Source organism: Seriola dumerili, unplaced genomic scaffold, assembly GCF_002260705.1.
Source record: "Seriola dumerili isolate Sdu_G_001 unplaced genomic scaffold, Sdu_1.0 BDQW01000161.1, whole genome shotgun sequence".
Taxonomy (NCBI): Eukaryota; Metazoa; Chordata; class Actinopteri; order Carangiformes; family Carangidae; genus Seriola; species Seriola dumerili.
The window spans coordinates 171,308-197,487 of NW_019174416.1; the positions used below are offsets into that span (position 1 = coordinate 171,308).

Consider the following 26,180-nt stretch of genomic DNA (forward strand, 5'->3'; position numbering starts at 1 on the left):
TGTAGTCTCTTTGCAGCTCTCCCAGCCACAAAAACACTTTCAAAAGGTGAATCAATAATGAGCTTGTGCGATACATATCGGTAATAGTAAAGTATAATATTATATATAAGTTATATATAAGTCTAAGGGTTATTAAATCAACATCCAATCACACTTTACAAACTAGATAATCGGTTAAAGGGATTAGCAGCAACAGAACACTTATTGTGTTATATTTTACAAATACAAAGATGAATGCACATCTGAGAGTTCAGTGGTGTAAAACCATCAGCACTACAGAGATGTGGAAAATGGTCTGATCAGTCATCCTTCACCATATTCTCGAACAGTGGGTGAGTGCATGTGTGGTGACACCAAGAGAACATCACAGGCCTGAATACTTGTCCCCTACAGCGAGGAGATCCGGTAGCTCTGTCATACTGTGGGGGGCATTTTGCTGGCACGGTTTGGGTCCACTTGGCCCCTTTGAGAGAAGGGTCACTTCCAATCAATACAAAGTGTTCTGAGTGATCAGCTTTATCCTATGATGAAACATTTCTATGCTGATGGGAGTGCTCTCCTCCAGGAGGACAGTGACCCCATCCACAGGGCAGGAGGGGTCACTGAATGGTTTGATGACTGTGGAAATGATCAGTGAATCACATACTAAGGCCTTCACAGTCACCAACTCAACCCAGTTGAACACTGATGATAGATTTTGATTTTCATCAAAACACCAAATGAGGGAATGTCTTTTGGAGGAATGGTGATCATCCCTCCGGTAGAGTTCAGAGATTTGGGGAATCAATGCCGATGATCACTGAAGTTGTTCTGGCAGCACGTGGAGGCCCATGACCTTACTAAGACACTTTATGTTGTTTTTTCCTTTAAATGGTCACACGTCTGTGATATGTGTGTGTAGCATAATTCTGCTTTGAGAGGTAATTGGACATTACAGAAGTGTCCAGCATGGGTTATAGCAACAGAACAACCACAACAGTCAGAGAATAAGACCCAGGTTGAAAAATGCCAAAAATTTTCCCTTACAGAATACATGATGTTATTCTCAACAGTCACTAATTTAAGACTGAACTCATACAGTATGTTCATGTTTCTTGGGATGTGACGGAAAACTGCTGAAGGGCAACGACCTTCAACTCAAGCACATACCAGCTTAACCGCAGCTGTGTTCATGAGGAAAAGCCAGTTTTAAAAACTGACAGCTTTCCTTTCTCTACGGGGGGTCTAGTGTGACTTCAGTGAGTCCAGGGCCGTGGTCACATCATCAGAAACCTCTTGCTGCTTTCAAAGACCCTTTCCAATGTCAGATGTCCAACTAAAGGCTAACCAAACAGACCTATACTTTGAGAAAGAGCTATGTTTATTCCCATAGCAAATGTCTCATTACTTTATATAAGTATGTCTTTTTTTCTTGTAGATTGAAAAGATCTTGTTTTTTTTTTTTTTTTTGCTTTTCTTTTTGTTGTTTTTTTGCTTTTAACTATAATGTGTACATTCCTTTTAAAAAATATAACATTTTCCAAAAACGAGAAAGCCTCTGATGGGTTTAACAGCTCAGAATTAACCGATCCACATGGGAAAATGAGTGCGGGATGAGCACAGTGCACCTGGAATTGAAGGAGAACAACATGTCCCTTCTCTTCAATGAAGTAAATCGATTTGAACAGACAGCTCCAGCAGGTCATTGCTCATCTGTCTTAACCTTCCTGCCTGTTTCCCGAGGATCAGTTGTAACATTTGTTTGTTATGTTTGTTGGGCTACGTATAACACCCGAGACCCAGGGACGTATTTGCTAGTTTTCACAGGATATTCTGAGAAACAGAGAGACATTGACACGGTCAGACTCACCATCTCTTCGCCCAAACTCAATAGGTTTTCATTAACACTTCAGAGCTGAGGTCACGTGACCTATCTGGCTCTGTGTTCTTTCAGATCAATGAGCAAAAATGCTGGTCTGCTCGCTTTACTTTGCTAAAGAAACAAGCAACACGTCACAGCAACTGACGTGTACTGACTGTCTACTACAATTGAGATTTCATCTCCCACTCTTTGTGCATTAGTGTGTGTTAATAAAAAAAAACAATGCAAAGGCAAAACTTTCTGAAGGGATTTAGGGGAACTTGGGTCACTCTTACTGGGTAAAACAACTGATTGAAACAGTTCAGTTTGCTAAATATTATTTTGGATAATGCACATTGTAGTCAATTGAAACAGAATAACAGATTATAGAATAAAATAACTGGGAAAACATGGAAGTGTTGCGATTTTGTTTTTTGTTTTTTTACAAAATCCAAAAAACGTCATCATCCAAGTTTTATCAAAAAGCATGGCACACATCAGAGAACAGAGACAGACTGACAATTTTGGCTATCCCAGTGTACAATAAACGCAGTTCACTCCAAACCACAACAAAAATTCTAAAACACATGATGAAAACTGAAAGTCAGATGAAAACCTACAAATAAACTCCAGTCCTGTTATTTACAAATATGAAAGTTTTGTGAATGAAACTATATGAATGTCATCAGTTATGAAGGTATTTGGTCATGTATCAAAGTTTTGGACTTTTTTCTTTCCTGAGGATGGCAGTATATGAAATGTCAGGGGACCAGCAAGGTCATTAAGATGAATCATCTTGGGGTCATGACTGTTTTACCGTCCACTAGTTACTGAGATGTTTCCGTCTGTGTTGGGAAAGGACCGACCGGCATTGCCATTGTTAAACCCACGCTGCAGGTGTGGCTAAAAATGCTCATGATGAGTGATCCATTATGTGTTTCATGCAGTTTGTGTATAACTTAGCAAGAACGTGTCACTTTCTCTTTGTCTCTTGTCTTCCTTTCTCAACAACAAGCTTATTCATGCTACTTTGCCTAAACGAGACAGGACAACTTAAACATTTCCTTGATATATTGTGAGAGCATAATTTGAATGAGTGGCTTTTTTACTGACAGTAATTCATTTAACTCTGAAGGCACAGTGCCAAGTTTAAATTTAGCTTTGGCACAACATTGATTAACATACAGAGATGTGATTATCATTCACCCATTGATTCACAAAGGTCCCCATTTCCTGTTTTTCTCTTTTAATTTCCTTGATGGGCTGAGACACAGGCTGGAGCCAGATATAAGCACTAGAAGTGAGTGTAAGTGTGTTAGTCGTAATAAAGTGTGTGACTGTTGTAACTCTGACTTCATTCACATCGGATTTGGTGTCGAAGGAAGATGAACAAAGACAGCTGAAACACTATATTTATCTGATCTGTTCTTATTGTCGTGTCAATATTAGTTTGTCAGCTCCATTTGTTCCACAGAGTACACTACACACTCTTAGACACACACTCACAGGCTTACATTTACACGCTCCACACTCTTTAATCACAACCTGTGCCAAAGTGACAATCAATCTGAAGTTATAAAGACACAAAGATGCACACACGCGCACACAAATACACACACATATACACACACATTCCTTTGAATCCGGCCAAAACATCTCCCGGAGTACAAATTGCTAGTTACTTTCAGGTGGACTAAGATGGTATTCAAATAGATTGCTGGAATTCAAATGAAATGATGATGTGCAGCTCAGAGGCCTGAATGTGGAGCAAAATTACGACATTATTCATTTTTTAGATGACGGAAAGCCTGAGGTTGCCACTAACATGCTATTTGAAGGAGTCAATCATCACATCTTTGCAGGGCTAACAACCTGTCACTGGAGATGAAATGGTAAGCTTTTAGACTGGAAACTCTTTTCTCTGATTTTATAGGGAAATAACGTTGCAATTTCACCTAGAAATCACCTGAAGAGCGCCATATCCGCAGGCATTTCTTCCGCACCGGTGAGAAAACATGCAGAGGACAGTTTTATGAAGTTCCGAGGATGTTGCGGTGGATCAGAGACCTCATCATCATGATCCTGCAGGGGAAACGTTGAAGACATAACAAGTCTCATTCTCTTCACAAAACCTCAGAGGCAATCTTCTAATGGTTGGGGCTCACCGCACTGCTAAAGTGTCCACTCAGCAGCACTCTGTGTATGTACAGCCTGGGCTCCTGCCAGGCCATTTCCAGCCACAAGCATCATCGGCCAAGAATCCCCTCTGATGAACACACCTTCCTACAACCCCAACTACAGCACGGCCCATCAGCCTCACACACATACACACACACACACACACACACACAGACACACACTCCTGCCCTGGCCCTGTTTTTGTCTTTGTCAAACAACCTGCGCTAACACACTGATTTTGCAGCCATGAGCATTTCTGATGGGGTCAGCCAGGAATCATACCAAAGCTTTATCAAATTTAAGTGGTGTGTCCCGAACTCCACTGCTTCCGATTCCCTTTTGTCAAATATAAATAGTGGTTAGGAAAGTGCTGGTCTTGCAGTTTCTCCACTGAGGGAGGAAATCACCTCTTTGCCAGCTGTTCATTTCCAGCAGGGCAGGTACCATATCGATGAGCGGCAGTAAATGCCCCATTGCATGGTGTATATAACAGGATGGCCAGGCACTGTGACTGTGTGGGCAGGTATGATAACTTATCCTGGATGGCCAGTAATGTGGAGAGAAAGAAAGAGGGAGGGAGGGAGAAGGAGGGGCAGACAAAGTGAAAGCCAGAGAGAGAGCCTGAGCTAGAAGATAGTGTTTCAGGGTATCTTCCAACATATAAGCTCAATCATGCCCTAGGCTCTTTACAAGCAAGAGAAAGGCTATTCATTTGCTCTTTTGTGCAGCCAAAATAGTTTGGTCCCCTCTGGCACTCTGGAGAGCTGAGCGGCATTGATGAAATCCATTTTGTTCTCTTTTCATTACTCTTTACTGACTGATGCCTGCTGCTGAGCCGTCCCCGAGCTGTGATGTAACCACCAGGATCTTGTTGTCTTTGAATTATTGTACCACTCTGGTCCAAGATCCACAAATACAAGAGCAATTTTCAAATAGTTTAAACTCCTCCGATTCAAATTAGACAAAAACAAATGAACCGATCTGATCAGACAGATAACAGTCACTGTGTCAACAACACTGTTGCTGTAGATTTTAAAGTTGAGCAAGGCATTTGGAGAGGAAGACCATATTACAATGTAATCAACACATAAGAAAAACCTACAACTGCCAGCAATAATAGCACAAACATGAACATTTTATTCTAGTAATAACACATCATTATTAAAACTAAAACTGGTAAAATACTGTGAAAAGAAAAGAAAAATAAAACACAGGAAAAAATGAAAACAAGAAAGAGAGGAATCTCCTCCCACTGTGGTTCAGAGCAGTTAATGTAACAAACACTAATGTAAGTATGGTTTGTTCACCAAAATTGAGCGTACACTGTTCAGCTCATTAGTATGATCACAAAACTGTGAATGACGAGAAAGATCTCTCCCTGATATTTAAAATCAAATCCATTCTGATCCTCACCACCACCTCACCCGCTGCCTGTAACTCCGCTGTGATGCAGCTGACGAAAACCAGAAACTGGATAAGGAAGTGTGAAATGTAAGAAAATTGTCTGGTAGCTGTTCACACACAAATTCCAATCTGACACGGGATAAAGGAGCAGAGAGGGTAATGTGTAGTGCACACACTGTAAAGTATATTGAATGATCAGCTAGTCATGGCCGTCCACATGATATCCACCGCCTCTGCAGGTGTTTCCATTTGCAGCAGAGGGCATTTGCAGAGCAGTATGAGCAGATCGGTATTCATGAAATATTAACAAAACGCTAAAATCAGCGGTTTGAATTATGGGGAGCAAGGGGAAATGGTTTCTATTCGTCTCGTATACATTTCAGCTGAAAGGCTTTGGGCTTCTTCCACAGCAATTTAGCATTGCAATAATCAGTCCAGTGCTGTGGACAGCCTGGAAGAATCTATTTTACAGCTGCCAGATGAAGACAACTGTGTCCATAGGAATATCAACTCTAACATTTAAGGTTGTTTTATTTAATACAAAGACACGAATAAAGCAGACTTGGTAACTGGGCAGTTTTTCTGAATCATTTTCAGAAATGTTGAATTTACCCGTCACTGCCCGTCAGATTCATTCCCAGCACAGTCCCAAAGGACAGTTTAACTTCACTTCCCATTTTCAGTGGCAATTCTTTGGAGACGTGGACCGATATGTGGATTTCTTGTCCAAAATATTTCATGTTATCCCAAACAAGAAAAATTCAGCAGGAGCCCCAGATGTCTGTTGTCAGGGAAACAAAATTATAAAGTCAGCTTCTGCTGGCCTGGGTCTGGTTCCTGCGTTGTGGTTACTGGGAAATGTGCTACCAGGTGGCCATGTCTGTCACGTTCATGAGCTGAAGTATGAATCCTGTGCTCCTTTGAAGAGACCAGATGGGTCCTCCCTTGTTTTTCCAAGGGAGTGTCAGGCATTTAAGGACTCAGGGGAATATTATTCTTTCAGTGACATGCGCTTTATCAAATTACGAAAACAAAATTATGATGGCAATTAGTTGCAATCATTAAATGATGTTTTGGCCACTTGGAGCCAGAACAAACTGTAAAAATAACACCAAGCTGTTATCACATCATAAAGCTAAAATGTCAATTATTTAACAAACAGTGGTTTATTTACACTTCCACCAGACACAGAGCCACACTAGCCTTAGGTTGGAGTTGTGTGGTCACCTAATGAATGTAAGTCCTATATTTCCTCTCTTTTTAGCTCTTTCTTTGGTCTCTACCAGCTCCTGAGGGAAATATCAGGCTCTTTAGCTGCTAAGTTCTCAATATGCTCACCAGCTAGTTGCTAACATTGTCTGTCTGCCGTTAGTGCTTGGCAGGTAGCTCACAGTGGGTTTATCGGAGAAAAAGCAAGTGCTGGAAGAGCTTATAAAGACACTAAACAGCTGCATAGAGCCGAGGAGAACTGCAGAGTTGACTAATAATTCTCTACAAGCTACCCTTCTCACTTTACATGTCATCTTTCCATCTATTGTCAATATAAACACACTGATTAGTGCAACTTTAAGGGGAATTACTTTTCACAAAATATCTGCTTTAACTTCCAACCGATGGTCTTGTGGCCACAACTAGTTAAAACAAACCACAGCAAAGCTTATCATTAGTTCCAACCCAACTCCCAGCTCGGCACAATCATGAAGTCATGCTTCAAAGATACCACTCCCTCTCCCTCTTTTTGTTTGCCCATTGACCAGGGAGGTGAGCAGGAATACCAGCGGGGCGGGTGAAACCAGAGCTTGAGCCGAGGTCATCCGGGAGGAGGCTGGTCTCTGTCTGACAGATCACCTGGTCCTCGGTCAGTTAGGGAGACAGATGGCGTGTGCGATGCTGACTGAGGGAGAGTGTGCTAATGCCTTCATCTAATGGGGATTTCCTGAAATCACTGTCTTTTAGCTCTTCTCTCTCTCTTGTCTGTTTTTCCCTCTGTTTTTCTCATTTTCTCTGCCTCATGCATTCTCCACTCAATACTACATATAATATGCAAGTCAAAATCTCCAATACTTAACCCACCAGCCCTGAAGATGAGAATCCAGATGACGCTCATGAAGAGCAGTACAGTTTAAACTGTTTAAATGTCAAGATTGCTTTCAGGGCTTTTGTTTTCAGGCCTAAATCAAGAGGAAGCTTACCAAAATGTAAAGCCCAGCTGGTTCCCTACATATGTTTCTCACCATTATACTGGTGTTAAAAGGTCCATGGGACTGCTGCAACAAAGGCATTATTCACCTTGCTGGTGACAGATTTGTTCTCTTACATAATTGCAGGTACACGCATAGGGTTATTTTTACAGACATTACTCTGAACTTGCTGAAAATTAAGCTTCCTCTGAGTGATGGATACAAAATGTGCAAGCCTAAAACCTTTTGTGGTACAGCATGATGCAATGTATCCTGTTATTCTCTCCAAGACAAGTGCCTGAACATATCAAGAGTAACAAACCTGGAAGAGCTAATCGTGTTCTCTATCTTTGTATCTTGGCTCTTTGAGTCTATTTATGGTCGTTCCAAAATCATATTACTAATCCCAAAAAACAGTTATACAACAAAAAACTATTTTCTGGGTCTCAGCATATTACACAACATCGTCCATATATGGTGTGGGAGAGACTGCACGACCAGGCAGTAGGAGCCCACTCATCCAGGTGGGCCGCTATAGATTGGGTTTGTGTGGGCTTCACCACCAGCTGGCATCTCTCTGCCTATTGATGGGATAAAAACATCAGAACTACTATAAGAGGAGTTTCATCCTAAAATGAGAAAGTTTATGTAATGTAGATACTGACTGTGAACTGCTTATGTGTTTCAGAGGTGCAGGACCTGTTGTCAGAGTCACTGCCAATCGGGTCAAAAGCCAATGGAAGGTGATTGTATGTCTCAGATATTTGATCTGAGTTATCCATTCCAAAAAAATTGTTACAGTGATTTGAATGAACTAATTACATTTACTCAAGTACTGCACTTAAGTACAGTGTGGAGGTACTCGTACTTTGAGTATTTGTATTTTATGCTACTTAACACATGACCAGCTCATAAAGTAAAACACATTGTTAGGTTAAACCAGTGGTTCTGAACTCCTTGCCATACTTCAGATGTCTACGAGTTGTCAGCAGTTCAACCATGGAGTGAAACTTCTCAGATGGTTTAATTTAAATAACTGTTCATTGCTCAAATGGGTGACATTATTTCACCAAGAGGCAAAGATTAGAGAAAAGTCTAAAATATGAATACAAGTTTGTTTAACAGAACTTTATTTTGGCTTCTTTTCTCTCCCATTAATCATCTCACAACCTCTCAGATTTATCTTGTGACCCTTTGGAAAAGGCTGAACTAAACTACAGAATAGTACATAACTTGGTTAAAAGTAACTCCTCTTCAACCATCTACAATAATAAAATGCTAATCACGGATTAATAGAGTACTTTTATTTTGATACATTTTGCTTTTACTTAATCTAAGGATCTGAATACAACACTGATTTTTCATCATCTGCTAAAGACCTGACAAGCAGCAAACCCATCATATAGCTCCTTTAAAACACTTGTTCTGCACAGTTTACCACCGTTTACCACTCGGCTCCTAATTCAGGCCTGTGTGTTCAGATAAATGAATTAGTCTCTCTTGTTGAACCGAATGATGCTGAGCATATGGTATCAATGGGCAGAGCACTGCCGTGACCACACCAGTCTGAGGCTATGGGCCTTGAACAGGAGCACAAGGTCAAAGGGAGACTCTAACCTCTCACCTCTTAACTCTTCACAGCAGGAAAAACATTTAACCCAGACAGTTTAATGCTGAAGATCTGGAAACCGGCCAGATGAAACAAAATGAACCATAGTTTTAAACCATGTTTTAAATACATGTCAGACAGAAACAAAACCTCCTCCCTCTTTTCCAGTTTGATAAACAAATCTTAAAATACTGTTTTAAACTGAATTGTACAAAGACTGAATAAATCTTTGGCTTTACAAAACAAAATACTCTAAATGTGGAAATGTCTTTATCTACAGTCTAGAAAAAACAACTTCTTTCTTAATCTCAGATTTATGTTAAATGGATTAAAATAATGACAAATGACTCTGCAAAGCTGAGCTATGTCTTTAAAAAGAAATCACTTTGCTCCATGTCTTATGTAATTCAAGATTTATATCGTTTGCCCGGCCGAGAAGAAAAGTTGATCCTCTTGAACTTAAAGCAAATCCCCAGCACTGAAGCACACAGAGAGACGGAGGACGCTCCTGTTCAAGTCGAATTTCCAGTGAAAGATATGAAGCTTTTGTCTCACCGGGAGCACTTGGCAGCATGCTGAGCAGCAGGAGCTTTTATGTTATTTGAATGCCCAGTGTATTCAATCAAGTGAAATGGGCAGTGAAATGTACTTTATCCCAGCACTAAAATCGGGACTTAGATATGAACTGACATAATTCCAGGTGATGCATCATCTAAGAAAGATGTTCATAATACCTGAGTCCTCTGGTGCCTGTTGAAGGATTGAGAGACAGCGTGGGCGTCTAATGCTTAATCCACTCTGAAGGAATGCGGCCCACACTGTAAAATTTTAGGGTGTTATTGATTTACAGCTGGTGGTCTTACCGAGCTCTGAAGAACCTAAAGGTGCATGTATGAATCTTACATTTATCTATTCTGGTTGGTTGAGTTGTTCAATTCACTCTGATGTTTTAAGATGACCTTCAAAGATCTTTTGGAGAAAGTGAAATGGCGATGAGGCGGTTTAAATACGACTGGTTCACTAGTGTTCACACTGCAGGGGGATGAGCTTCATGGTTTTTCTTACAGTTAATAAACAAAATGATCCAAAATGAAACTCATGATTAAAACCATGTTTACCAGAACCTGACTACAGGAGGATCTACTAGAACTTTACTGGCATCCGTTTGGAGGATTTCTGAACATTCAAGTAATAACACAATCTATCTAAACTCTCATGGTGACAACATCAGCACCGAGATAAAACACGCACAAAAAAACGAAGAGTTACGAAGAGGTACTGCGCTGAAAAACATTTAGAAACTTAAGGGAAGGACATAGATGAGAAGAAAGTGAACACGATATAAAGAGACGTCCATTTAAATTCACTCTCTTTTCATGTTTAAGTGAACTTTTTGTTAGATTCACATTGTTTATTTATTTACTTATTTCAGAATTTAAGAATCGACCTCTTAAGATGAGCCAATAATTTTTACAGGAATCCTTAGAATAAGCAAAATAAATCTGGCTGCAACTGTTTTACTAAGAATCCATTTTGTCAAATCGTCCAAAACCATTAAGTACTTTTACTTTCCCCTTTGTTCTTGGCTTTTCTTTGAGTTTCTGTGCAGATGGATGCTGTTAAGTCTTATGAATATGCAGGAGCGGTCAATTTACAGTTTTGCTGCTGTGCTGTTAAATGTTTATGAAAAATGCTACTTTTATTAGGTACATCAACAACAAACACATCTGAAAGAGCAGCACATGTAGTTACTGCATAATTTTTTAGAAAGTGTTTGTCAACTTCTACACACCATAGTTTACAGTAAACATATACTGTATAAGTGATTGTTGTGACCTGAAAGAATAAAAAGGTTAAGGCTAAATAAGAGATACAAAGTAAAGACTGAGGTTTTGGTTTGATAAAAAAAAAAAAAAAGTATCATCTTTTCAACCAATATGATTGTCTTCATAGAGTGGCTATGTATTTATTCATTAATTTATTAATTTATTTATTTATTAATATTCAGAATAAACACACAAGGTATTCTGATGTCAAATACGCTAATTCAAATTTTCAAACATCACAGACCTTCATGATAAATTGGTTCAAAAGATAACCTGAAGCTAAAAACATTCCTGGGCAAAAGGCAATCAGGTGAATGTAGATCAAGAATTCATTATGTTTCCAACAAACATGGAAGGATAACAAATGAAAAAGCCTGGAGGGGAATAAATCTCAAAAGTGCAATCTAGTGGGTGAATAAAATCCACCTTCAAAGAGCTTTGGAGACTGCTTATAAAAAGGAATGTGTTCTTTGTTTCTACATTGACTCATAAAAGTTGTAATTCTCTGACAGACTATCACAGGATGTTTTTTACTTGCATTTGTCCTCCATCAATGTTACATCACGAGAAGCCAAAAGGCTCTTAAACAGGAGGAACCACAGTTTTAGGAATGTGGATGTGTCTGAACTCAGCCCAATAAATCAGTCTCTCCTCACTAACTGAGCTCACATCCAAAATGAGATTACTTTGAGGAACTCCTGCGCTTTACCAAAATAGGAATCTATTCCACCAGAAATACCTGAGAGGGGACTGTATGTGATTGTGTTACCTGCTTTTAACCTTAATCAATTTGACCTTTTTGGCTTAACCTTTTAAGCTGCCTGCCTGAACATATTATTTATATTGTTAAATATTTTCAGGGACCACTCAGAGACGAAACTGAGCAGATCTTATTTCAAAGGTTATTTACACTGGAAAATGAAGCATACCTTGAATCAAAGTTTTTGTATTAAATATATATTTTTTCCACTGCCATTAAAGCACGTTGACCCTTTTAGGAACCTCAAGCTAAAAACCAACAACAAAGTTAAGGTGCTTTTGGCACAAAAGTCTCTTATTTAGCCCAGAATTGTCCAGTTAAGCTCCCTCCCACAGCGAGGACAAGCAAATACAAGACACCAAAGAGGCGCTTCTCCCAAAACGCGCAATTCTCCACCTAATCCCGGAAAGTTGTGTAAAATGACACAAACATATTTTATGGATTTTCTGTGGAGTCTGGGCTCTTCGTGTAATGACGCGTCATGTGCGCTTCACAGACTGGCGTTTAGGTATGTTTGGTCAATGTATGGCAGAGCTGTGTGTGGTGGAGAGGAGGCAGGGGATAACTGCTGCCCCCCTCACTTCTCCACTGAGCCCTCAGGAGAGTGGAGGGAGGACTGCATGGGGACTGTTCGGCTGCTCAGTGAACGGTTTTCTCTGATAAAGCATCTCAGCACCGATTTGGAAACGAAACTGCAAACGCGCGGTTAAACCATGCAGACTTGGGCCATGTAGACGAAGTTTATTTGTGTTTGGTAAAGCTCTTTCGTGAGTTGCAGTCACAAGTCATCTGAAGCCTGCTATGGAGGACCTCTTGAGTCAAAATGAGTCTGAGCACTGACAATGTCACGAAATTTTGGAAAAATGGTTCCTCGGAACTCGACGGGACTCCGGGTGCGTCTTCCCAGGTCAACTTCACCAACAGCTCCAGGGGAAACCACACGGAGCACAGCGAGGTGGACCTCACCCGAGCCATCCCGCTCGGCTTGGTGCTGGGGGTTTTCATCGTGTTCGCCATCGCGGGCAACATCCTCGTCATCCTGTCCGTTGTGTGCAACAGGCACCTGCGGACCCCGACGAACTACTTCATCATCAACCTGGCCATCGCTGACCTGCTGCTGGGCACCACGGTGCTGCCGGTGTCCGCCACTCTGGAGATCCTAGACTACTGGGTATTCGGAAGGATCTTCTGTGACATCTGGGCAGCGGTGGACGTGCTGTGCTGCACCGCGTCCATCATGAGCCTGTGCGTAATATCCATCGACCGCTACATCGGAGTGAGCCACCCGCTGCAGTACCCGGGCATCGTGACGGAGAAGCGGGCTCTGCTGGCCATGCTCGGGGTGTGGGTGCTGTCGGTGGTCATCTCCATCGGTCCTCTGTTCGGGTGGAAGCAGCCGCCGTCGCCGGACGACACGGAGTGCCCCATCACCGAGGAGCCGTTTTACGCGCTCTTCTCGTCCCTCGGCTCCTTTTACATCCCTCTTGTCGTTATACTGGCCATGTACTGCCGCGTGTACATAGTCGCCAAACGAACCACTAAGAACCTGGAGGCAGGTGTGATGCGCGAGAGGATGAACTCCAGCGAGCTGACCCTCAGGATCCACAAGGGTTCTCAGGTGCAGGAGGAGTCCGCCAGTTCAGGCACGGGCAAGGGCCGCGCGCACCAAGCGAGAAGTTCCCTCACGGTGAAACTTCTGAAATTCTCCCGGGAGAAGAAAGCAGCTAAAACTTTGGGAGTTGTGGTCGGCATGTTTACGCTTTGTTGGCTGCCCTTCTTTCTCGCCTTACCAATAGGTAGGTTCAGTAGGTCAGTTCATTCCGTGCTCTGTTACACTGTTGTCATATACAAAAATACAACCCACACCTCTTTCCTGCACAGCACACTCCAATTAAAAAACCTCATAATATTCAATTAGTTAATGAGACTTGCAGAAAGGATATTACAGTCACCTAAATGTCTGAAGTTAAACAGTGGCTGTTAGAGCCTGCTGCAGGCCTTGTAAATCATATCTAGAGCTGGCAGTGGGAGTCTCCTGGGTGGCATTTTCTACCTTGAATTGCCACCAAACCTATGAGTGGGCTTTGATATACTGGAGTGGTCATTTCATACAGCAGGAATAAAAAATAACATCACTCATATATTACTGCCGCATTTAATCTATATTACGCAGTAGGAGTGGAGCTATATTATTTCTCTGAATTCACAGTCACTGTATGTGAAATTAAGTTAGTTTGCATCATATTTTTATCATAGAGACAGTTCTGCGCCATTTACTGGGTAAACCCAAAGCGATACTAACTTCGAAGTCTTTAAGTTCTGGGCCCATTATAAGGGATAAAAACATGTTTTTAGGAGTCTGAGGAGGAATTCTTCACAAGCTTATCCAAACATTATCAGTGTTATCTTTGCATTATTCCCTGGGACTCAGCTAATCTCTCTTGATATAACAAGTACACTCCTTGTGTGTGTCAAGTGGAGAATATGTGGTCTCCCTCTGCTCTGGTCAGTTGAGTCAGAGGCCCGTGGGGCCTGTCCAGGCTCCCTGATGCCACTGAGGCTGGCAAGCATTCAACACCCCACTGACATGGCCGTTTAAAAAACTGTAGAGGAAATGTAACAATATATTCTGTGGTGAAATGCACATGTCGTGCTGTGTTGTAGTGGGCAGGTTAAGAAAACATTAAGTCTTTATTTAGTGATGAAGTTTGGGCAAAAGGGCTCACTGTGCAGAGTCTGAACTACAAGTATGGCCGCCGTGTTTCAGATCATGGTTTGCCTGATTCCCTGATTGCCAGGATCCCATGTGGCACTTTGGGCTGTGACTGTAAATTAATGTGAGCGTGTGTTTGTCCCTGCGTGTGCATGTATTTACGGTGGTCACATGGGGAATGTGTTTATGCCCCTGGCTTTAAGCTAAAGCTCATCACATCCTCACATGGACACACTCACATTAGTACCTGGGGCAGGATCACTATGCAGTGTCACATAGCAGGGATTATTTGCCTTGAGGTATTGTCAGTGAGATACCAAAAGCACGTAACAAATGCAATTTTCCAAAGTCCAGATTTACAGAGACTTCGGAGAGCAGAGTTGGGGGAGGGGGTTCAGAGGGGGTCTGTTTATGTAACACTAATCAACAAACTGCCAAGAAACCTCCCGAGGGTGCGTTTCTCTGCAGAATCTCTGGTGCAGCATACTGATACATTGTGACAAAGCACCAGTGCAACCTTACAACTGGCCTCAGAGGCACATAAAAGAAAAGCATACAAACATGTTTAATGGTCGTCTGACGGGGAATTCCACATAATGCTACCACTATACATCCACTAAGTCAAAGCAGGACACTGAAACTGCTCTCTTCTCCAACTCTAAAGCCTCTTCTGCTTCCGAATGGGGATTTGTGGGGAAACATTGCTGTTTCTCACTGTGAGTTTGGGGCCCTGCTCACTGGTGTGAATCACGTCTGAACTTAAATACTACAAGTCTGATAGGGCAGTGGCACTCGCCTAATGTTACTCCCTTAGTATTCATTAGCCTCCACCCACAGAGTGGGATTTCCTGTCTCACACTTGTTATTACCCTGCTACTTCCTCTGGATACTGTCACTAATATGTATGTGGGAGTTTCTGCTTGGCGCGGTGTGTGAGCGCTGGTGGCAGCGGATGGCACATATTTATGTCTTTAACTGCGTGAATGTATGTTAGTATGTTCATGTATCGTGTCATCGTGGCTGCAGCTGCTTCTCTCTCTACTCTGTCACCACTAGATGATCCCAGCAAGGGCCACTCTGACCTCTGACTCCCAGTTATGAAGCTTAAAGAAATATGTGACCTGGCTCCTCCACAATCATGCACCTCACCAAATCTGATTCAGATCCTGTAAATACCTTGTTTTTGTTTTTGTACATAAATGGCAAGCATGTGGCCACCACTCCCACAGTTTGGGTCATTCTTTTCCAGGTTGTGAATTATCGTGTCTCCTTTTACGCCTTTAACTTGGAGCAAAGTAAGGTATACAGACTCCAGCACTATAAACACTACATCAAAGTTTTTAAGTTAGTGTTATTCCAGGCAAGCTTCCTTGGAGAAAAAGCAGCCCAAAATTTCACACACACACTCACTGAGCGCTGTCTAACTTGGCTTGTTTGTCAGTACGAGTGACATATCTAAAGTTTAAGTTATTTCAGAACAAATTCTTGTATCACATTATGAAAAAAATGACACTATAAAAACTTAATTACAGTAATAATCAGTGACTAGTACAGACATTGACCAAATAAGGCCTTTTAAGAAGCCAAACCTTCCAGCCAATCAAAGCAACCGAGGACCATGTTCTTTCTTTTCATTGACACTCTTATTAACCTCTCAAACTGCACTGTGTCACAAGTAGGTCTCACTGATTAAAACAGTATGTTGAGCAGTAGTGTGGGATACAAAAAATACACCAAAATACTGTAGATGACAAAAATGTCAAACACGAAATATTTTGAAACACCTTTTATACCTACTGTCTGTTGCTATTTTACTTCTTTTGTGTGTTGTAAGGTGTCCTTGTCTGCCTATAAATAAAATATATTATCATTATTATTATTATTATTATTATTATTATTTATACCAATATAGGTATCCCTGAAACTGTTACCAGATGTTTCTCAGCCACTGTACACAGTGTTGGATTTTACTCTTCCAAAAACACACACACAATTGGGTGTTAATTGTTTTCTCAATTACACAATGAATCGCTTGGTCTATAAAACGACTATTAAATCAGAAAATAGTGAAAAATACTCATTGCAATTTTCGAAAACTCAAAGTAACATCATCAGATAATTAATTTTTCTTGTCTTTCCTTACCAAGAGTCCTTCACTCAAAATACTTTCGTTGTTAACTATCATGTAAGACAAGGACAGGCGCAGTGGAAGCAGTCAGTGTTTGGCTCTGTATGGAGAAACATGGAGACCACTGCAGATTCAGTGGAAGAATTTGTCTTCATGTAGGTGTTTGAATGAGCTGTTTTCTTTTGTTCTCATCTCCCAACTCAGCCAAAGAGAAATCATTAGTCCTCGGGGGGATACACGTGCTATTTCACTGCATGCATTTTCCTGCAGCTCTTTAACACGCAGCGCAGGCACTAATGTCCTGTGAAGGGCTCCCATTTAGCAACTGGTGCAAGCAGTGTGCTCAAATGTGAGAGAACACAACACTTGGAGGTGTTAAGCAATTGTTTCCATGTATACTGTATGTGGTTTTGAAAGACATACTGTGTCTGTGTGCATCTGCGCATCTCACACATGTATGTGTATGGCGCATTTGCTTTCTTTGTTACACTGAGCTTGGCCGGCCCTTGTGCTCTGGGGGTAATTGAAATGGTTTTTGAAGGGGAAGAATAATGAGAGTGCTAAGTGTCAAAGCGATGGAGAAGAAAGGAAGTGGCAGAGCTGAGCTGGAGGGGCCACGGGGCAGCGGGGGTGACCACAAGGGTCCCTGGGATGTCAAACCAATTTTCCAAAAATAGCTTCATGCTATGGTTTCATTGAAAGCAATCTGCAAGGCCAATAACACTTCTGTCCTTTTAGATCAAGACATAGTAATCATATTTATGGGTGTGTTATGAAATGGGATGTGTGAGTTTTTGGAGAGCAAATTGTTTGTGCGTGTGTGTGTATGTGTGTGTGTGTTCTTCATGGCACAGAATAGGCATCACTTCTTCCGATTAGCGAGAATAACAGGATGCCTTGTTTTGTTAAGATGTTCCTGTGTTCCATAGTGAGATGTGGGTGCATGTGCCTGTCCTGAGGAAGGAGGTGCAAACATTTCTCTGAGCAGAAGCAGTGAGACCACCAACAATAACCCTCCCACGGTTATCTATTGTCTTACAGCTAAGCTTCTTGCATCCTCTGCCGTTTATACTATAGCCTTTCAACATAAACACTCTTCAAAGGACAAAAATGGAACACGTTCACTCCGAATTTAAACATATAAACATGAACATGTGCGCTGTGTGAGAGACAAAATAAGAAAGAAATTCAGTTGCTTCTAACTTCTCTCTTACTGATCATTTTACAAGTACATACAGCCAAAATCACGGCACAGTCTTTGTCTTTAATTTGTGTGTTTAATGATTTTGTCAGACGACATAATGGTTATAAAATCAGGATTTTAGCAGTGGAGCAGCAGCTTGTAAATGGTTTGAAAGTTAACATGTAGTCTTAATGGGCCGTGTTTCAATCACTATTTAAAACTTGTTCCAATGTCTGACAACAGAAAATAGAAAAACACGTGAATGAGAATTCACAGAGAGAAGCAAACAGATAAAGGGCTGAAACTGGCTGACACTAGGCTGAATGCAAATAGGACATGATGACGTCAGTTGTTTACAGCAGTTCCACAACAGTTTTCAACTACGTCCTCAATATCGCATAGTGCATTGACTATACGGGATCCATATACTAGGTTTTGGCCAAGTCTTGTTTCTTAGGCCCCTCATCTCCTGACTAAACAAAGAGACTTCACTGTGAGAGAGCCAGTGAGTTCTGTCCTACACAAGATTTCCTCACTTGGAAAGACTAATAACATCAGTCTGTTATGTGAATAAAAAGATAGATTACTTATAAATTTGTCATGGCACAAAGCAGAGCTGAAATGATTACAGCAAAAATGACAAATATTCTCTAGTTTTCGTACCTTTCTCTGTTTTACATAATTGTAAAAAAAAAAAAAAAAACGTTGGGTTTTTGACTGCTTGTTGGATAAAATATGCAATTTAGGGCTAATTTTGATGGGCATTTCACTATTTTTTAACATTTTAATTGACAGAATAATCAACAAATGAATCTTACTATTGAAAATAATTGTTATGTTAATGTTAATAGTTAATGTTCCAGCCTTGCAGCACACAGCAAAGAAATATTCATTGATGTTTAAAGAAGCAGAACTTGGGATCTTGGTATCCCAACGTCACACAGCTTTTTACACAAGAGCATTATTATTATATTACAATGAGCTATGTACTATTACTACCATTATCTAATGTTGAAAAGTTGATTAATCAGTCACAACAGAAACTCCATCCACTGATTAGGTCAATATTGTTTTAGTCATTTATCAGGTAAAAATACAAAACTCTTGATGGTTTGTTTTTTGTTTGTGATCAGTTTGATCAGAAGAATATATTGGACTTGTAGTGCAGGAAGTTATCATTATTTCCAACCAGTTACTATCAAAGAAAGACAGACAGACAAAGGGTGATGGACAGAGAGACAGAGAGAAATTAAAGAATGACCAAATTTTACCACCCACTACTCTGTATCCCAATCACAGGCATAACTCACACAGTTATGTAATCACATTAAAGTGGCTGTTCAGAAGCGAAAATAGCATGTGAAAATACCAGCCTCTAAGAAGAGGCCCATTCATCTACAGTACAGGAGGCCAAGACACATTCAGACAGCATTCTCTAGTTTCATCTCACAGGCTCGCAGCCAGAGTGCGCACGCACACACACACACACACACACACACACACACACACACACACACACACACACACACGCACACATACACACACATACACACAGCTGTATTGCTGTCATTTATGAGACACTGAGTTACATGAAAGTTGGAGGTGATATTTCTTCAAAAACCTTAATTCAGGTTAACCAAATGACTGGACTATTGTCTTCGTGTGTGTGTGCGTGTGTGTGTGTGTGTCTGCGTGTGTGTCGTTGCATGTGAATGTGTTTTCTCCGAATCCTGAATGGTTTTCCATAGAGCCACTGTGATGTCATCTTTCCATAGTTGCAGGTATGCGGACAGTTTGTAGCATCAAACTGAAAAAGTGTGGGATGTTTTTGATTATTTTCAAGGAATAAAATGGAAGTGACTCCCTCTGCCTGCAACATTTCACACCAAGGCTATGTAGGTATCATGTACCACTTAAAATAATTGATAAAGCTGGTGATCTGATATTCATAAAGAAGCCAGCTGAGGTGTCTTTCTGCCTATAATATCTTACCAGAGGTAATTTCAAACTTGAAATCCTGAGATTATAGTGCATCCCCAGTCTCTCCAGGAATCTGATATTAATTTAAGAATGCGGGTTGATGTAAATCATCACATCTGCCGGCACATACAAACACACAGTCTTTCTTTCTTTCACACTAATCTCACACTTGCTGTTCTTATTAATTCCCTGTTTCTATCCTCAGGCTTCCCCCCTCACCTCATTAGCTTGTAAGATATTCTTCCTCTATTTAAGCTTGGCCACAGTGGGAGAAGAAGCACCGCAAGGGTAGATTAATGCAATTTAGCGAGAGCATGCTAAATACCCCCATTAGCATACGAGACAAACCTGCTTTAAAATCTTGCAATGTTGTTATTTCCATCATTAGGACTGTCACTAATCGTGAAAAAAAAGTCTTGCTGAATCTTACTAATACACACATTTGCACACACAACTTCAGCTATGTACCTATAGGCTAATTGTTTTGCACCAACAACACTACCTGACACTATCTGCAGGTGCAAAAACTGGCTTGTTTTGGTAACGTAGCCTATAACCTTCATAGTCTCTCAGAGAAATGGCTGCCATTTCATTTCATCTGAATTGTCTAAGCTTTTCTCAAAGCAGTGCATCTCTCCCACAGTGTATTTATCTAAAATGGAATTTAGGGTCATCCCACTCTCTCGGTGTTGTTATGAAAGTGCTTTAAAAGAACTGTGAGAGGGCAGCAACAATACTTTTTGAAAAGGAAGCACTTTATTTGCTTATGAAGATCCTCCTAAGTACAAGGTCTTTCATTAATGATAAACAATGTGTCAAACTATCTGCTCTGATCTTTTATTCTGTTGCTTTTTTCTCTGCCTGCCCACAGTCGCAGACTGTAGGCTGTATGTTATTCTCAATCAATGCTGCCACCTACTGGGCAAAGTAGACAGCAACACATCCTAACATTATACTTTCAGTCAATGTATTAGTAGCAGGGATGCACTGATACTGACACTGATTAAGCAGAACAGACATCCGATATGATGAAACCAGTCCATATTAAAAACATCATCTATGTAGTTTCAAAATGTAATATTTCCAGTATCATCTAGTCATCTCCAGGCTCTAGCTCTATGCTAGACACAACAGTGGTATTGATCTTCTCATTGAACTCTTGAGCTTTAACTTGAGATTTAAACAATTGCATGCTAATGACTGAATGAAATATTTCCATTTTCTCTCTCTATTCTGCTGTCTCCAGGGTCTTTTAATGCAAACCTGCGCCCACCTGATCTCCTCTTTAAAGTGATCTTCTGGCTGGGATACTTCAACAGCTGTCTGAACCCCATCATCTACCCCTGCTACAATCGTGAGTTCAAGCTAGCCTTCATTCGCATCCTGAGATGCCAGTGTCACCAGCGTAAACGTCCTGGTTGGAGCGCGTACAATTACCGCTCCTCCAACTTCAGCTCCTCTGGAAACTCACGCAAAGGCTCTGCGGATCACAACTCCAGCTGCTTGAACGGCAGCCAGCGTACCCTGCCGTCATCTGCCAGTCCGAGCCCCAGCTACCTGAGCAAGGGTCTCCCACCTTGCCCTGAGGGGGAAACATTATACATCTGGGGGGCAACCACCCCGACTCCCTCCACACCTAATCTGCTGCCTGGCAGCCCTGCAGACTACCAGCAGAGAGCTCTGAGAGGGGAGGTAAGAGGAGGGAAACCAGCTGAGGAGACTACCAGTGGTATTTTCTCTTTCTCCTTTGGTAAGAACAGAGACAAGGGAGGGGTCAACAAAGACAGCATCATGCCTGAGGACAAGGTGTGACTGTTGAGTCTTACTGAGCTGTGACTTGTTCATTCCTCATGGGGATGAAGTCACCTACAGAGTGTGGATGTAGGATTTCACACAGGTTTACTGCATTCACTGTACATGGTCCCATGATCATTCATCAGTCAGTGGATTGTCATTCTCATTAGTGGTCAATGTAAGGTGAAGTATTGACTATGCTGCTGTATCACAGGTATTTTGTCCTATTTTACTGTATCTGTGGTTGACAAAGACAGGAAGGTTTCTGTCAATGGACAGTATGGGTTTGACAGCTAATCAAAAATCTCTGTTGGGACTGGAAAGGCACCAGTGCATGCATTTTGATTAAACAAAAATGAAATTCAAAGGAAAAAGGACATTATTTCAGTATCCGGCACCACCTGCCTTCACCCCTTTCAGTTGAAAATCTATGTCTGCCCTGTAAAAAGACTAAACATGACAAAAAACCTGACTCCTGTAAAATGTGTGATAAGACAAATGATCACCTTTCTGTTGCAGTCACTTGATATCTTCATGGTATGTTGTGGAAATAAAGTATAACCTGGTTTATCTGCTGTGCGCACAATCCTCAGATATCTTATTTGTATGTTTGATGCTCAAAAAGTGCTGAATATTGATATCAGAAATGTGATTAATACCCGAATAAACTTAGAACATTGGATGTGAACTCTCTGGATGTGTAAAGAACTCGCGTCACTAAATATTATCATTGGTGTTATTGTCAGTAAATGGTAAATAAAGACCAAGAACTGGAAGTTATTTATTTAAAGGAGACATGGAACATAGTTTTGTGTAACAATTAGAATTAAATATTATTAATTTAACCCCTCCCACCAGTGTTTAGTTTGTCAATGGTTTAGCGGACCAACTGGAAGACCTGAACAGATTCTCTGGTGCAATGGTAGTGCATGAGACTCCAGATCAGAAGCTTGTGTGTTCTAATCATGTCAATCTTTGCTTGGTCATCAGCAGCCTACCGAGTGTGTTTAAGTCTGGGAACTATCCATTTAATGTCCACACTGTCTACTTATTTCATGATATAATATCTTTACTACGTTATAATAATATATACCCCCAACTGAACACAAACACAACGCTGCACTCTCAGTTTTCATGAACCTAACACTGGATTTGCAATAGACAGTGTTTCGAAAGTGTTGTTAAGGTCTGAGCAGATTCATGGACCTGTTAAAAGTACTGTGTCAGAGTCTGTGGTGCGATGTATAGGTAACCCTTACCACCGGTGCTTGGTTTGTTGGTGGATTTGTTGATAATTTGGCAACTTTCAAACAGACTCTGTGGCTTACGGTTGTGTGTATAACTCCAGCTCAGAAGGTTGTGTGTTCAAATCAAGTCTGGGTCAAATGTTCAGCTTGGTCATAAGCACTTCACACAGGTGTAATACTGTACTTTATATTTATCCCGGTGACCCGTGGACGGCCCATTAGGGAACATGTTCTGAAGGAGTAAATGCTTCAACTTTTGTCAAAATAGTCAGGGTGTATCTCGTAGGATCGGCCAGAGTCTCTACGATTCTTATATTCGGCAAATTTTGCGCTAACCATAAGCACATGAATATGATTTAATATCTACAAGCATTATGTATGGGCAGAACCAGCTGGACGGTGTTGATCCTTACCTTTTAAGAGTCCTAGAAGTGCAATTGTGTCGATTCCTCCGTTATTTATATTCCTTTAGTCGTTAAGGGTCCACAGATCACAAACATCCAAAGTGTTTTTTCAGAAAAGTAGTCCGAGTTATCAATATGTTCATGACAATCCATAGCAGACTATGGAGCAATTCTTTATCCACTGCAGCTCTCTCAGCACTTCACTCGTCTCTTCTTCCTGCAACATGTGCGCCTGTGGCAGCGGGTACGATTGTTTTCGTTAGCTTTCTGGCTACAAAATGGAGGTCCCCCTGCAAATATCTGTTCAGATGTCACTCCAGGAGGCCTGGGTGAGGATATGGAGTGTACCTAAGGAGGGCGGGATGACAAGCTGCTGTTTGTCACAGTCTTTGTGAAGACAGGCGTGTGCCATGACCAATGAGAGCAGACAAGGGGGGTGGGCACTTCTGAACCCAGACAAATAGGATGTGAGAGGCTTCAGATAAGATTCAGCTCTGTTTGGTATAGTTTTGAAAGTTTTTTTTAGGCATCAAAATGTTTCAGTATGTTTTCTATTGTTTCACATTAAAGAGTTAAAGCACATTTCCCCAGTTTCCTTTTAGAGAGGATTATGGGTGGCAGTGAAAAAGTTAACTATTAAGTCCCATGCTCCCATAATATTAGGCCTAGAGGCTTGAAACAGAATAATTTTTGAAAAGATATAGAAGAAATATGAAGCTTTTCATTGTTCTCGTATGAAGTATATCCTAGTATATCCTACTTTTTTACAGGCAAGGACTGAAAAATACAAAAAAAAAAAAACATGTATGAGCTGATGTAATTTATATTAACCATTTCTGTGAAATGTCATAATTGCTGTGTGAAGTTTCAAGTTCCCCCATCTTAGCCATCAGTCTTTTCATCATGGCTGCAGTGGCATGTTTCCAAGGCTACCAGACACCCATCAATGCTTTTGTGGTTTCACTGTCAGTGGTGGACTTCTTGGTTGCAGTGCTGGTGCATTCTGCCTATGGCCATCTCTTCCCTTTGCGTCTCCCTCGGCATGTACTCTGTGTTGAGCAGGAGCACACAGCAAAATATTCAGAGCTGTATGGCCACGTTTCATGTCCCCTATGCCTTTGCAACCTTAACTATCTGCTCCTTCATCCCAGTGGGAGATCCACACTATTTGCCTATGAGAAAATTTTCATGGCTGCCCTGAAACAAGCAAGGTGGATCCATACAATTGTGCACCATAATAGGTGACTACAGGTGAACCTGAGCACCATGAGGACTGGCTCCTCCTGACAAGTCCATAACCACTCTGCCCATTCTCTGAGGAAGAAGATAAACGTGGCTTAAACGTGGCTAAAACGGTGGGTCTTCCTGTTCTGTTGGCTTCCTTTCTTCTGTATGAACGTGGTCCATCTGTGCATTATTCGACAAGAATTATGTCATGTTTATAGCCATGTTAGACTGTGGGATTCAGAATAGGCAGTTCAGAGCAGATTTGGATTCCTCACACAAATACATACTTTTGTTATCTTGGAGACAAGATGATCATTGTGTATTAGCCTGATAATGTGAGCCAATTTCTTTATTGGAAGGAGGGTTATTTTGTTTTGTCTTACCTTAACCAATCAGCAGCAAGTCATTCGTCAGTCCCGCCGATGAGAAATAGAACCAAAATTGGTGCATTAGAGACTGAGATATACTGATTAGATAGCATATTTCATTAGACTCTCCCATCCTGGAAGATAGCAAAGTCTTTTAAACTACTACTTTCTGTTATTAATTTGCAGTCTCAGGCCAAAGCCAAGATAACCCTGATGACACATTTGGTAAGCTCATTTCAGAATCACATAATACAGCAGTTTCATATGTATGAGTAGTACTCCTACTGTTGAGATCCTAATATAGGGGAAGTTCCCCTTTGACATTCTTCTTACAACTTCTAGATTTTTGAGTTGAGGATCAACCCATTTTACGTCTTTTTTTTTTTTTCCTTTCTTTCTTTCTTGTAATGTTTGTAATGTCAATGATACCAGAAGAGATGAAAACATACTTTCATGTATGGCAAGAAAAGAAACATCCAGTTGTAATGAAATCTGTTTATAAAATGATGTTACTGCAAAAGAAGTGTAATTCAGATAAATATCATAAAAAAACAAAAAACAAATACATTGCACAGATATAGTACATACATTAAAACTCCCTCCCTCCTTCTGTGTCTTACAGAAATATTTCACCAACAACAAAAACAAGTTTTTGTTTTGGAAAATTATTTTCATAACAGTGAAATAATAAAAGTCCAAGAAAATAGTCCACTATGCCCCACTATGTTCACTAGTGAGCTGTTTACTTTGTTTGACATCTGACTGATAAGAGAGGAGTCATGGAAACCAAACCAACAAGCTGAAAGACATTAAGATCCTTTACATCGAGCTGAAGGGAACTGCAGAGTCAGGGGAAAATGCTGTCATCAAAACAAGTGATAATACTGACACATAGTTACTGAAGAAATACTGAAGTACTGATTACAGCAGCTTTAATTAAATGCTCTGAGTTGAGTAAACATATTAACAATCAAAGTGTTGTTCTTGCTTTAGTCACATAGCTGCAAATGTTGTAGGGAAAAAAACTGTCGTGTTGACAAGGAACGCTTAGCGGACACATTGATTCACTCAGAAGCTGATAAAGAACATAGATGTAATCCAGGCAGCATTAAGTTTCCTTTAAGACGTATTTGCTAGTTGTACACAGACATGTTGTATATAAACGTTTTTTGCATTACACATTTACAGAAAGCATTAGTATAGAATATGTACACTATATATAATATTACACTGTATATTTGTATATAAAATGTGACTTTAGGGCAAGTGATTTTCATGAATGTATTTTTGGTGCATTTGTAGTAAAACTGTTTTACGATGTTTGATACCTGATATAGAC

General features: G+C 40.8%; 1 protein-coding gene across 1 annotated transcript; it reads left to right on the forward strand.

Annotated features, from left to right (window-relative positions):
* Positions 1 to 12,315: 12,315 nt before the first annotated feature.
* Positions 12,316 to 22,298, forward strand: adra1b (adrenoceptor alpha 1B). Its single transcript, XM_022751859.1, has 2 exons — positions 12,316 to 13,593; positions 21,048 to 22,298. Exons 1-2 carry the CDS (start codon positions 12,621 to 12,623, stop codon positions 21,611 to 21,613), a joined length of 1,539 nt encoding a protein of 512 aa, XP_022607580.1. The 5' UTR covers positions 12,316 to 12,620; the 3' UTR covers positions 21,614 to 22,298.
* Positions 22,299 to 26,180: the final 3,882 nt, after the last annotated feature.